We start from the raw sequence: 14552 nt of genomic DNA, 5'->3' as shown, positions 1-14552 counted from the left end.
TGAAACATTCCCTGTTAATGTGAATCCGCACTTTCTGTTGCATTTTCTGGCCATGTCTTGTGTATTTATATATTGTAACTGCATTTGAAATAATGATGGCTTAGCTAAGCATTTCATTTGCCTCTCTGAATCGGGTACTTAGTTCTTTGTAGTCTTGAATCTGCCAGACTAGTATGTAAAAAAGTCTTTCTCTGACAGTGGATTTACATTTTTTGTGAGTGGCAGAAATGTATATTATACAGAATCTCTCGAGTTGTAGTGGTAGCAGTTAAATGAGACTATAAAGAATTTCTGCTCACAATGAAGATATTATCTTTGTGAAGGGAGTTCAGTGGGTGTGAGCTACTAAATAAGCACACACCTGCACACAGGGAAGGGGCACCAAGATCCAACTTTTTAACTTTCTGACAAGGAAAGAAGGTTGGATTCCTATAGCAGTTTATTGTAATATTGCTAACTTCATCAGTAAGCTAAAGTCAGACTGTGTCTTCAGACATGCATGTGTGGTTTCGACAACCATGGGGGACTTCAGGAAGAGCTGGGAATCTAGAAGTATCCCAAGATTACAAGCTTTATTGATAAACCCCTCAGTCACAATGCACAACTCTCTCGATAGACCCTTCCGTCACAATGCAAATAGCATCCTCAGCATACTGTGTGATTGGGCAAGCATTTACAGTCCTCATTCCCTCTGCCTTGCTTGAATGAACTTTCAGCCAAATTGCTCTCACCCAATTCCCCAAGTTGGCCTGATTTTTGGGAAAGCAAAGATAATGCATTTTCCAGTTTTGAGAGGTAAAGCTGCATGTATTCATGGTACCACAGCGAAAACCACCCCTCTACTCCAGTGTTTTTGTGCACATATTGAATGGCTCAGCACAGGGAGCTGGACTAGGTGACCCTCTTGATGTCCCTTCTAGCTGAACATGTCTGATCTTTTTAATATGAGCTGTGAGATACTAGATCACTTTCAAGATTCTGTTGGAGAGGGAGACAGGAAGTTGGTTTAATGATTAGGGATGGAAGTCAAATATAGTTCTTTATAAAATAAGAGCTGTTTTAAACTTCTTGTCTGTTCCAAGCTGAACTAAAACCAACTTATAAAAGTTCAGGACCACCAGTGTTCCTTGCCCTATGATATCCAGACTGCCATCAAAGCACCTCACTGACTTACCTTTTCTAGTTGTGATTTCTCTCACAGCTCATATCTCTGATCTTCTTCTCTTTGCACATAAACCCCACTTCCACCATTTTATGACCAATCTGTGCTAGACTTCCACGTGGACCTCTTATATATTCCAACAAGCTCTGGATTTCCATATAAGCCATTTTTCAGTGCGTGTCAGCTGGTGAAAATTTGGAAGAGCCACAGACGTGCATAGAGGCAGCTAGACCAGGAAACTACACTTATGTGTTACTGGGAAGCTGAAGGTGTGTTTGCAGGCCAAGGGAAAGGGTTGGCTAGTGAGGAGCAGAGGATGTAGTCTGTGCACTGACAGTCTGGAATGGGGAATGGGTTGCACCTCTATAAGTTAATGTTTGAATAAGCATCCAAACACTTACATTCTCATCTGTTTTGATATTTGCTCATCGCTAATAGTGGTGAAATGGCACAATATGATGTGTTGCGGGTGGGGGGGAGCAAGTTGGAATTTTTTTTTATAAAATCATCTGACAGTGTACTTTGCGTTTCAAGCATAAGCGCACCAATACATGTGTGAAAGACTCCTGAGTCTAACAGTTAATCATTGATTTGTTTAAAGCTTCACATTGCAGAGCATCCAGCAGGCCATCTGGTTCTGAAATGGTTAATAGGGCAAGATGAAAAAATGAGAGATAATGGAAGAGAAGGTAGGCTGGGAAATTCATCTTTAATAGACCATATGTCAGTTTTCAGCATAATTAAACTCATTGTGTAGGTTCAAACAAAAGATTGTTGTGTAAATTTTTAGATGTATCAGAATATGTAAAAGGTGGCAAAGAGGCAATAAATGGTTTAAATGTACTTTAGATGTACATAAAAAGTATTTTGTGTCTGTGCAGTTGTGAGATGCTGTATGAGTGAAGTGATGGAAGCTAAGCTCACTTTTTCCACCAGAGGAGGTTGACCTGGTTTTTTAGAAACAGAAGATCCCAAATGTGCTTTGCTGGTATCAAGAGTGTAGTCTATTCCTTTGCCATTTTACTTAATAAATGTTAGCATGTTAAAGCTATCTGTTAGCATGTTAAAGCTATTTAAAACATAGACAAGATTGAAGATGGCATCTTTCTAATTAGAAAATGTGATGTTTTATTCCAGTTTATGAATATTGTGGTCACCAGCTAAGCAGACCTGTAATTACTAGAGTGTATTTGTTACTGCTGCTGGGTTACCACTTGCATTATAAAATTTCACCTCAAATATAGCACATCTCTGCTATTTTATGGCACAGATGTTATCCTCCAGAATGTAATCTTAAAAAAAAAATTAATTCAACTTTTTGCTACAGAGCAACAAAGTCTAGTACCTTGTGGATTTTTTCAACCTGGCCTAAGATGTCTTTCTACCATCCTAGTAAAATAATCTTTTTATGCAAAACTTGTATGGTTTTTTTACTGAGAGCTTTTACTAAGCACCATTAGGTATCTCGAATGCAACAGATTGGGAAACAGATTATGTAGTGTGTGTATTTTTTTTATTAGAGCTGGTTGAAATATTTTTGAGATGTTACTTCATGGAACAGATGGAAATATATTGGTTTTTGACTACATTTTCCTACGGAAGGATTGAGAGAGAGGAAAAAATGTGCACAGAAGCTCTCAGGTTTCCAATCTGGAAACCAGTGCAGAACTAAAACATTTCAAAAGTTGCTGTGAAACAATTGTCCTACAGGCAGCTCTGATTTTTTTTGCAGTGTTTAATTGTCTTTAATTTGCGACAATTTCCATGCAACTGTGTTGAACCCCTGCTACACTTTTCTTTCAAAGGCAATACATAGAAATCCCTATTGGTATGGTTTCACATTTTTTACCAGATGCCTGCTTCTAATGCTGATATAAAAGCTGAGATAGGAGTTCAGATGATTATGGAGTAGATGTTACTAGGCTTTTTTTGGTGCATTAATTATATTGGTCTATGTTTAACCTATCTTTTTTTTTTTCTTTGGTCTCGCTATAGTTCTGATATCTACTGTTCTCTGTCAGAGTTTGGGTTGGCACCGTTTTAATTCCTTATTAGTATTGAATTAGAACTTTTTGTCAGTTCCATCATTCAAATGTTAAAGGGGGGAATTTTGTCTGAATATCTTTTATCTACCAGCCTAATTTAGACAACTGGTAGTTGATCAGTCCCTAACGTGCAGTTCTACTCTGTAAAGTGACTTTAAAATGGAATTCGGTGTTTATAGTTTCTCAGTTTCAAGATCAAATTTGATGATAATTTTACAATTTAAATGTTTTTCTAAAGGCCACTCGTGCAAACTCAGCCTGGGATCTGAAAGTCACACTGCGCTCTTCCCTTCTTACACATCACCAGTATCAATGGTTCTGCAAGACCAGTTGTGCCCTCAGAGACACAAGTGTAAACTCTGTTGCTCCAGTGGCATTGAACAGAGGCAGCTGAAGGCCCGTAATGGGAATAAATTTAAAATAATTCTGTTGGCAATGCATGAGAAGGGATAGAACCTTCTTACTCTTAGCCATGCTGACAGCAGGGATAACAGGTGCAAAACTTGATCTTGTTTTGGTCTTGAAAGTAAGTGACGATGATTGAATGCACGCAGGAAGCAGATCTTTTCAGTAGCAAGGCACCCTTTACCAAGTTCCTTTTTAGTGTAGAAACATGCTTTTTAAACATGAATAGCTTTTGGTACTCTGTTAAACAATTAAATAGTAGAAAGAAACAAATGTGTGTCTGTCTTTATACCAGTGAGTTTTCATACAATTCAGTGTTGCTATTGTCTAATTAATTCTAAGCATTGCTTAGAATTAGTCTCACGTTTGCAAAGGTATTGACTGTATTGAATAGTCAATTATTTTGACAGTAAGCAATAGCTTCTAAATATAGATTGGATTAAAATGTTTGATTAAATCGCTGTTACAGAGGACTTTTGAGTAGGCCACGTTGAGTAATTTCACCTCGCTCTTTTTTTCCCATCTAATAGGATGTTTTGCAAGAACATTGGTGGAATGTGTCAGCATTAAGAATATGAAGTCCTGGGCAGAAGTAAATCGAGGTGCCATGGTTCTTTGTTGGTATGTAGGACACGTGTGTTTCTAATTTGGTCCCATTGTTTTAACTCTTATACAGAGAATGCCATTCAAGTTTTCAGCCAAAATAAGTCAGTTTTCACACACTTAACGTACTTGCTTTTAATTGTGGTGTTTACAAGCATGCTGTAGAGCAGTGGTGGGCAACCTGCATCCCGCGGGCTGCACACGGCCCATCAGGGTAATCTGCTGGCGGGCTGCGAGACAGTGTTTACGTTGACTGTCCACAGGTGTGGCCGCAGTTCACCGTTCCCAACCAATGGGAACTGCGGGAAGCAGCGGCCAGCATGTCTCTGCTGACGGTCAATGTAAATGCTGTCTCGCGGCCCACCAATAACCCTAACAGGTCACGTGCAGCCTGCAGGTTGCCCACCACTGCTGTAGAGAATAACACTTGGCACATGCAAGCACAGACCAAACCTATTAGCTCCCTGAGCTCAAGCTTTGGTACTGCTATGAAATAGCTCTGTGCTGGAAAAGCCTTCTAGAGATTGAAAAACTTACTTATTTCTAACACTGTGCCCACCAGTGTCCCTACCAAGTGTATGAAAATCCTGAAACAATATGCCAGTATATACTAAATATGTTCTGTTCTTGGATGTGCCTGTATTCAAAGGTAGCAAACAGGTATTCGGGCATCTTCTGTAAAATGTTGTTCAGTTTGTCTGCTGTACAGGCTGTCTCTCAAGGCCTTTCCTGTGGTATTGGAGTTATGTTTGTGTTGTTCTTCCTGGGCTGGAGGGGTGGTGGTTCTTAGAGTAAGCCATGCAAAAGTGTATTATGTGCCAACCTGTTCTCTGTAATAAAGTCATGAGCCACAAAGCCCACTGTCTTCCTCACCTCCCCAGGATTAGACCATCCTACTTTGCTTATTAATACATTTGTTGGCATTTAGTAAATAGGTGTCAGTTTCACTTTGTAATAGAAACTTTCAGTGTCACATCAGGGAAATCTGGAAATGGGTGGCTTAGAAAACCCTAAACATCTAACCTGTGAGGTTTCAAAACTCTCAGTTGAGCAGAGATAACAAAATTACCTAATTAGCTTTTCATAAGTATCTGACAGAACTGAGTCAAACACAGCTAGCAACTTGAAGTAGACAAAATATCCTTTGTAAATTTAAAAAAAAAAAAAATCATTTAGTTGAATCTGTCTCTTTGCTTTCCAACTCTAATTCCTATTGCTGTAGGGTAAGGATAGTCTGATGCTCAGACTGATTCTGTAAATAATTAGAAACCATTTAAGTGATGAAAATGTGATTATTGTGATCCAAGTTCAGTTTTAATTCTCAAAAAGAAAAGGAGTACTTGTGGCACCTTAGTGGCACCTTACTCTAAGGTGCCACAAGTACTCCTTTTCTTTCTGCGAATACAGACTAACACGGCTGCTACTCTGAAACCAGTTTTAATTCTGTTTTGCAAACTTCAGTAGGGTTGCTGTTGATGGGAATTGGTCGTGAAACATACTATTTGCATTCAAACTAATTTAGTAAACTCTGCATTGTGATAGAATTGTTTGACTTACAAAGAGTTTTCACATCTTTTTTCCTTAGCTTTTATAAACAGACCCCTAATGTTTGATGAGCACATTTAATTCCTTTAAATTCTCTAATCCTGCACACAGATATTCAGTAGGATTTGTGTAGAATGATTCGTACATTGACAGTATGTTGTTACTTAACATTTGTCCTTAACTTAGGGCTTTGAGATTTGTTTAAAAGATTAACTCATCCCTGGTGCCATTGGCAGTATTCTTTATATATGTACCCTTTATTGAATTATTTTCATCCTACATATTAGAGTATTCAAGAAATTGTCTATCTTCACCCTTCACGTTTTAATGATTAAGGCTAAGATTTTCTCATGGATATTTTTAGTAAAAGTCACAGACAGGTCACAGGCAATAAAGAAAAATTCATGGAAGCCTGTGACCTGTCCCTGACTTTTACTAAAAATATCCATGATAAAATGGGAAGGGGCTGGGTGGCTGGGATCTTCAGAGCCCCCACTTCCAGTGGGGACTCAGAGCTCCAGGGTGCCCCTAGCCACACAGCAGCCAGGGAGCTGCAGGGGTGCCCCTGCTGCCCATGGCAGCTCAGAGGTTGGGGGCTCGCTTCCTCAAGCGACAGGGATACCTCACAGCTCCCTGCCGCTGCAGGAGGAAGTGGGACCCTGCAGCTCCCAGCCTCCAGGGCTGAAGTCATGGATTCCGTGACTTCTGCAACAAAATCGTAGTCTTAATGATGATTCAGTTACCACTGTATGGTAGTCACATTGACTTTTTGATTTAAAAAAATATATCTGTACCTTTTACAGGTGCTGTGTCTAAAATCATATGACTGTACATATGTTCCATCAAAATATACATAATTCACTTTGGTTTAATAATTTGTAGACTGCCACATTTCCTTCTCTGAATTCTCCCAGAAAATTACCAAGCCTGGTCACTAGTATTAAGAGAAACTGGATAAATCACAGGATTTGTAATGAATATGGGACCTTTTAATTGCTATGTCACAAGTTCAGGTCATTAGTGACTGAAACATTGATTGGTACCCTAACAGTTTGTAGATTCAGTTAATTTCCTAGTAGACAAGCATCCACCCCTCAAACCTCACAACAGTTAGTGCTGACTGTGACACACTTGGTAGTAATCTCAGTGGAGAGACCAAGGACAGAATGTGAATGGAGACCTTGCCTACCCCTGGAGCTGGTAATTTGGGTCACGATTGAGGGAGGTTGTTTGGGAAGTGTGGATTACTGATGCTCTGTGGCTTCAGAGAGGAATTGTTTTCCAAGATTGTCAGTCCAACGTCTTTCACCAATACTAAAATCTAACCCCTCCCCAAAGGAGAGGGAGATACACATACACACTGGTTTATAAGTATGTCGTTTCCTCTTGTACTAGAATTTCCAGGCTTTCATCACAAATTCATCTTTGTAGATAGGAATTCTTTCAAGGGCTTCAGATTTATTTATTTATTTGCTAATTAATAAATTACAGCTTTCAGGTTTTTATCAGCTTTTCATGCATTATTTTTTTGTTATTGTAAGATGCTCAGAGCAACTTGACGAGCTGCTTTTTTCCTTCATTTTGTGTGGCACTCATTTAACTTCCATAATGTGTAATAATTAATCTTATCCATGCTTAATTGCATGCTTTTAGTCTAAAGATGCTGCGTAAATTATACAGCAGTGTTGAGCTCAAAAAGTACTTTAATCAGATACGGGTAATGACTACAATATTTTTTTACATAAAATATTTAAAATGTTGTTGAAATACAAAAAACAAAACAAAGATGTATATATAAAAGGTGCCCCTGATATTTCTGTCAGTTTCTCCTTTTGCCAGTAAGGAGCCCAAATGGCTGTAGGATTTTATCTGTCTTTTGTTTGTTCCTGTTTTAAAAGTGCACTTTCTGCCTGCAGAATTTGATTTTTGTTCATTTTTTGTTAGTTTATAGAAGCATCTATTCATATGCCTATCTAAATCTCTGCTTTACCAATCCAATTCACTTGAAGGTCTTGGCTTTGGTATTTATAGAAGCTTAAATTGCTGCCCTATTTTGTGTCGCAAATGTGCAGTCTGTTAATCACCATAGCATGTGCTGAATACTTCTGATATTTTTGTCACCCTTGATGAACTGGATTTTATATTGGAGAATCAAAGGTCTCCTGGTTCTGATCGCAGACTGGTGTAAATTAGGCGTAGTTCTATTGACATCTAAGTGGAGTTACACGAGTGTTCAGCTAATGTAAGATCAGAATCCAGTTCACTTGTGCACATAGCACAGTGCAATTTCCTATTGGCAACTTGCTCAGAATTAAAATTATATGGAACCACTACATGAATGATACTATTCTCTTTAAGTTCTTATACTTCAACCATTGCCATGGTATTTGAATGCCTGATAACCTGGACATAAGGATTATATCCAGTATTGAGAGATCATGAAAAAATGTGTGTCAAGAATAACAGGCATAGCTTTTAGAATTCCTGTATATTGTATCGGCAAAATACATAAGGCTTTTTATGCAAGTAAGAGGTCTTATGAGTCAAAGAGGACAACATATATTTTGCCCCTTTAGAATACATAATTGCAAATATTCAGCAATTATTCTCTTTAAAGAATATGGGGATCTGAAATTCTGTTCAGTTTGTTAATTCAAAAAGCTTGCAAACTGCTATACAAAACTCAGCTCATGTGAGCAGTTAATAAATAAAACTTTTCATCAGAAATTTATAAAAAGCAGTCCAGAGTGGATTACACTGTAATATGCTCTGTTCCAAATGGTAAACCATACCAGTTTCTTCTTGCTTTTTACCTTCTAGAATGTTAATTTTCTACATACTTGGCATGTTTTTTTCAGTATCCTGCTTCTCGTGCTCCTTACTAGTTTGTGTTGCTTGTGGATAGGCAATATGAATATGACCTTTATCTGTGTTGGGTTCTTTTTTTTAAAAGAAACAAAGTTCCCCCTTAGATTGTAAGAGAACTTCTAGTTATAACTAAAAGCTTAACAGAAATTCCCAGTAGGACTTATAAGTCCATAGTCAAAGAATTACATCTCGGAATAAAGTAGCTGAAAATAGAACTGCTCTTTATTGGATGTGGCGTGGCTTCCTGGCTCTTGTACCATCAGCCTCGGTGGGATTTTAGGTCATAGGGAGGAGACCGATTTGTATATAAACAAACTATATTAATGCCTCTTTTCACATTCCATGCTTGGTCTATTTATCCTTGTTAAGAACCTAGCAAATTAATAAGAGGTTATAGTTGGCTAATCGCAAGTTCATGGTAAAAACCGTAGAAGTTGGAGATGTTAAAGATCTGTTGTCCATCACCTAGCCAATGGATGTTTGTTCCTCATAGTGTAAAGTCCTAAGCAACAGGGCATCCTACTGCTGCTTACCTAGGTGAAAATGTTCTGTGTAGACTAACCTCACTGCTGGGAAGCTTTTTTCCTGATGATCATCCTAATTTTTTTTCTTAATTTCATCCCATTCCTATTAGTTATACATCCTTTTCACTGCTGAAATAATACTACTTTTAAGCGAGGAAACTGGCTTTCCAGGGTAACAGAACTTTACATGGTTTATTTTTATTCTATGGTTCTGGAGTGTAGAAAGCCCAGAGTGTCAAGTAGAGACTACGAGATCCACTATAGAGCTATGCCATCATTTGCTGGGTACTGTCTGGTGGAATTGCTTCCATATCTTTTTGTGTGTCTCTGTGTGAGAGAGAGAAAATCAGTACCTGGCCTGAAGCAGGTCTCTTTTTAAATAGTTAATGATTTTATTTATACTGTCTGACAGTATTTTCGTTTGACTTAAAAGTTGACCTTTTGAAATATAATGTTTTCTCCCCCTTTCTTGTAGCCTTCTCCGAAGCACAGATCAAGAAGTGGCAAATAAAGTGAAAGGAGGACTAAAAAGCCTCATTCCGAAATTGAAATGCAATAAAAATGTAAAAGGAATAGAGGCTCTGCTAGAAATGTTAACTTCCTAATTTAAATGAGGTTCAGAAAGACCAGTTTCCTATCATTGTAACCAAATACAAGTCAGTGGAGGTTTTGCACAATGTTTGATTATTTTTGTAATATCCTTTGTAAAAGTGTATTTGTAAATTAAACTGTTTCTAAAATGATTTGGCTGTTCTGCTCATAAATCCAGTTGTCTCTAGTTTCAGAACCTGAATGACACTGAATCCATAATCAGGGATTTTAAGCTCTCGCAGACTAATAACAGTTTATCAAGGCATCTGAACATCTAGCTCAAAATTTAAATCTCTGCTTGTTTTTCCCATTATCTTGTATAAAACCTATTTATACTGCTAATAGTTATATATACTTCTTTTAAAAGTGATCACCTAATTACAGTATAAACTGAAACACATCTTCTGGAGATATTCTTATTTACTGAACAAATCCATCCGTTCTTAATAATGATCTTCTCCATCTGGCTGGCCTTGTTTTAAAAAAACAAACCAAAAAAAATCCCTCCCTGTCCTGTTGAACAGAGATGGATGTGACATGCAAAGTTTGAGAGATCCTGATAGTAGCTCTCAAAAATTGCTTTGGCTTTTCAAATAGATCTGAAAGAGGTCAGTAGTTATCTGTAATGGGTTATGCAGATTTCTTACCGGCAAAATGCTTTTTCTTCACTCCTCCACTAAGCATAGGCTTTTTTAGCTTAACATTTGAGGTCTTCAGCAAATGGAATTTCCTGTTTGTCTCCTCCTTTTAGTGGAAACAAAAGTGAATTTAATGAACGAATTTAATGTACTTACAATTACTGTTGGCTGATACATTTTAACTAGCCTTGAGAAAATAGAACAGTACAGTGACGCCAACCACAACATGCATATAATCTCTTGGCCCAGCAGAATGTAGAAATATGACATAAAACACAGCGTAATCACATCTGGCACAGGATTAATTCACTTCCTTATAGGATATATCCTTGGCTAGTATTTGAGCACTTGCTCTCGTGAGAAGTCCCAGTGAAGTCATTGAGAGAAAAGCATGCAGGATCCAAGCCCTAGTATTTGAGCCCATCCCTGCTCTTAGTAAATTAATGGAATTTTACTTTCCTGAGAGCAGCACTGGGCCCATAGTTAGTGCAATACTGTTGAGGTTTTAATCTCCCCAAAATCAGGAAACTCAGGGTTAAGGTTTGCATTGTGACAGTATTTTTACCTCCTGTACTTGTGCAGTATTGCAGCTTTTAATTACATGAACTTATAACTCAGGAAATGTAACATAGTATCTGCAAGTATTTATATAAAAAGTATGAGTTAATAGTGCAAGTTCAGAAATTATCACTTGAAGGATGAAACCTTGAAGTGGCTTGAAACTTTTGGCAATCTTGAAGGGATGTATATTAAAAATTTGCCATATTTATAACAGCAAATATTTAACCATTGTTTTCTGGTAAAATACAACTTCCTTTGGTTTAAGATAATGAATAATATAACTTTGATTGTAAATTGTTTAGCTGTTACTGAATTGAAATACATGACAAATTAGGTTTTTCTAAAAGGTTTATATCTAAACCAGGGGTGGGCAAACTACAACCGACGGTCTAGACATTTTAAGCCAGCCCTCGAGCTCCCGCTGGGGAGCGGGGTCTGGGGCTTCCCCACTCCAGCGTTCTAGCCAGGGAGCAGGGTCGGGGGCCACTCCACGCTGCCCCCAGAAGCAGCTGCATGGCCCCGCTCCAGCTCCTTTGTGTAGGGGAATCCAGGGGGCTCTGCTCTGCGTGCTGCCCCCACAGCTCCAATTGGCCGGGAACTGCGGCCAATGGGACCTGCAGGGGCAGTGCCTGCGGACAGGGCAGCACGCAGAACTGCCTGGCCACGGTTCCGCATAGGAGCCAGGGTGGGGACATAGCCACTGCTTCCAGGAGCTGTTTGAGATAAGCGCCACCCAGAGCTTGCACCCCTGAGCCTCTCCCTGTGCCCCAACCTCCTGCCCCAGCCCTGATCCCCTTCCCACCCTCTGAACCCCTCAATCCCAGCTCAGAGCACCCTCCCGCACCCTAACCCCAGCCTCACCCCAGAGCCTTCACCCCCGCCGGAGCCTGGACCCTTTCCTGCACCCCAACCCCCTGCCCCAGTCCTGATCCCCTTCCTGCCCTCTGAACCCCTCAGTCCCAGCCCAGAGCCTCCCACACCCCAAACTCCTCATCCCCAGCCCCACCCTGGAGCCCGCACCCCGAGACAGAGCCTGAACCCCCACACACTACTCCCCTGCCCTAGCCCAGAGTCCCCTCCCGCACCCTGAACTCCTCATTTCTGGCCCCTCCCTGGAGCCCACACCCCCAACCAGAGCCGTCATCCCTTCCCGCACCCTAGCCCCAATTTTGTGAGCATTAATGGCCCACCATACAATTTCTATTCCCAGATGTGGCCCTCGAGCCAAAACGTTTGCCCACCCCTGATCTAGACAAAGATTATTTCGCTAGTAAAAGAATAACTTGTACCTTATTAAAATGGAAAACTTCTTTTAGGGTGCTGGGTTGCTTTTGAGCATCAATTTAATGTGCAAATATGTAGAGTTGCACATGTTCTTTTTCAGACTAAACTTTTCAATAGGAGCTTCAGGGCTCATCTATGAAAATCAGGCTACCTATTTAGGGTGTCTAAATGTGGGTTCCGGTGCCTGGCCTTACACATGAAAATTTAACAATTCTGGCATCAGCATGCAAAAAATTAAGGGAACAAAAACCATTCAGTGTTGCTGTGTTGTGCCCAGGTTCTATTATCTGCATTAATTTCTAGTTTTATGTTTAATACACATATATCCTAAAACAAATGAAACACATTGTGTAATCTTCATGAGAAGCAAATCTCTCTTGCTTTCCAGCTATCCACAGAATAACACGCTATACAGTAACTCCTCGCATAACGTTGTAATTATGTTCCTGAAAAATGCTACTTTAAGCAAAATGATGTTAAGCGAATCCAATTTCCCCCATAAGAATTAATGTAAATGGGGGGGTTAGGTGCCAGGGAAATTATTCTGAAGCTTGGTTGAGGTGGTGAAGTCAGAGGGTGGGATATTTCTTAGGGAATGCCTTACTGCTAAATGATGAACTAGCACTCGGCTGAGCCCTCAAGCGTTAACACATTGTTAGTGTAGCCTCACATTCTACAAGGCAGCAGGAATGGAGGGAGGGGAGACAGCATGGCAGAGAGAGATCAGCAAGTTGAGACAGCAGCTGCTGCCAGCAAGCTCCCTTTGTCCTGAGCCCTGTTGTGTCCATCCCCCTTCCTCCGCTCTGTGGAGATGGATAAAGGAGCAGGGGGAGGAGGAAACCCTGATATTAGCACCCCTTCTCTGCCCCTCCACTGCACAGCAAACAGGAGGCTCCCAGGAGCAGCACAGGGCAATGCGGGGAGGGACAGCTGAACTGCCCGGCAATTGATAGCCTGCTGGGTGGCTGCTGCACGCAGAATTTAGGGGAGGTGATGGGGGGCTGCTGGTCCACCCTGGTTCCAAGGACCCACCAGCTACCTCCAACAGGTTGCTCTTTCCCCAAGCCGTGGACAAAGCAGGCGGCTACCAAACAATGTTGTAAGGGAGCATTGCGCAACTTTAAATGAGCAAATTCTCTAATTGGTCAGCAACATAACAACGAAACATTAACTGGGACGACGTTAAGGGAGGAGTTACTGTATAAAGAACTCTGTTGTGTTGTGAAACCAAAAGTCCTAACCAATAAATAGATGAATAGAATATTAGGTTAATTAAACCTGGAAGTGCACACTTGCATGTCATAATTAAAGCAAATGGATTCCACCATTATCTCAGATCATATCTACTGATGTGGCCATACTGTGCTGACTATGCTTCTTTCTGATCCCACTTAATCTTATAAATAGTAGTAAACACTTTAAAGGTTAATCCCAATTAGACCTAGTTGGCAGTGACATCAAATGTTCGTACACGTATCCATTCCAGGATCAGCTATTGAAGGACTGTTGCAACTCATCCATTTCTTTAACTGGATTTTCTCTTGTGACAGTGGAACAGTTTTGATTAGCATCAGATAATGAATTTAAACTGTAGAGAAGTGTTTCCAAAATTACTGCCCTAAATAACGAACCTGACAGAAACGTAGCAGCATTTGTGACTGAGTGAGTAATGATAGCAATGATGGAATAATAGATCATTAGCTACTTTCCTCAACTGCCTCACAATCAAAGAAAAATGTCTGGCATATATGAATATTTCTCTGTCCAGAGAACTTACAGGCGTTAGAGAAAATAAGGTACCACTAAAGATAACCAGTGGTAGACTGAATTGCAAAGTTGTATACGAATATTTGCTTATATTATCCTGGTAGGTCTTTACTTTCTTCAATTCCACATACTAGTACCTCTGACTGAACAGCCCCATATCTTCCTCTCCTCCTACCTCAAAATTATCCTAATGCCTCTAGAACTGATTGCTGTTGTTTGATTCATAATTTGATTATATATTTCTCATGTCTTGTTTCTCTATCTAGAGACACTTTCACTCAATTCTTTCTCCTGAATTCCTATTAGGTTATTCCTCCTTTTGTATCCTGTGCAAATATGACCACTTGGCTTGAAGTTCGTTTTTGTTTTCAAGTGTTTGGTTTTTATTAGAACATCTACTGGCAGCTACCAAGGAAAGTTGGAGTGCAAGCTCTTTGGAGCAAGGACTGTCTCTTACCATGTGTTTGCAGCAGTTAACATAAAGGGGCCTCTTGGCACTGCAATAAATTGTTGTTACGCTTATGTTAAAATTTCTACTGTTTTCACATAAGAAACAAGT

The 14552-nt window shown here is 39.8% G+C and overlaps 1 protein-coding gene across 5 annotated transcripts in view; it reads left to right on the top strand.

Annotated features, from left to right (window-relative positions):
- PUM3 (pumilio RNA binding family member 3) overlaps positions 1–9895 on the top strand; it is a 39852-nt gene extending 29957 nt beyond the window's left edge. For 4 of the 5 annotated variants that reach the window (XM_073345233.1, XM_073345230.1, XM_073345231.2 and 1 more), the window contains 3 exons: positions 1764–1851; positions 4143–4233; positions 9628–9895. In XM_073345233.1, coding sequence (XP_073201334.1) covers positions 1764–1851; positions 4143–4233; positions 9628–9757 — 309 coding nt within the window. In that variant the 3' untranslated portion in view covers positions 9758–9895. The remainder of the gene's footprint in view (positions 1–1763; positions 1852–4142; positions 4234–9627) is intronic. The other variant, XM_073345234.1, reaches the window with a different exon arrangement.
- The last annotated feature ends 4657 nt before the right edge of the window (positions 9896–14552 follow it).

The sequence above is a fragment of the Lepidochelys kempii genome, chromosome 5, assembly GCF_965140285.1.
Source record: "Lepidochelys kempii isolate rLepKem1 chromosome 5, rLepKem1.hap1, whole genome shotgun sequence".
In the NCBI taxonomy this organism is placed as follows: Eukaryota; Metazoa; Chordata; order Testudines; family Cheloniidae; genus Lepidochelys; species Lepidochelys kempii.
This window is presented reverse-complemented; position numbering and strand designations above follow the sequence as displayed.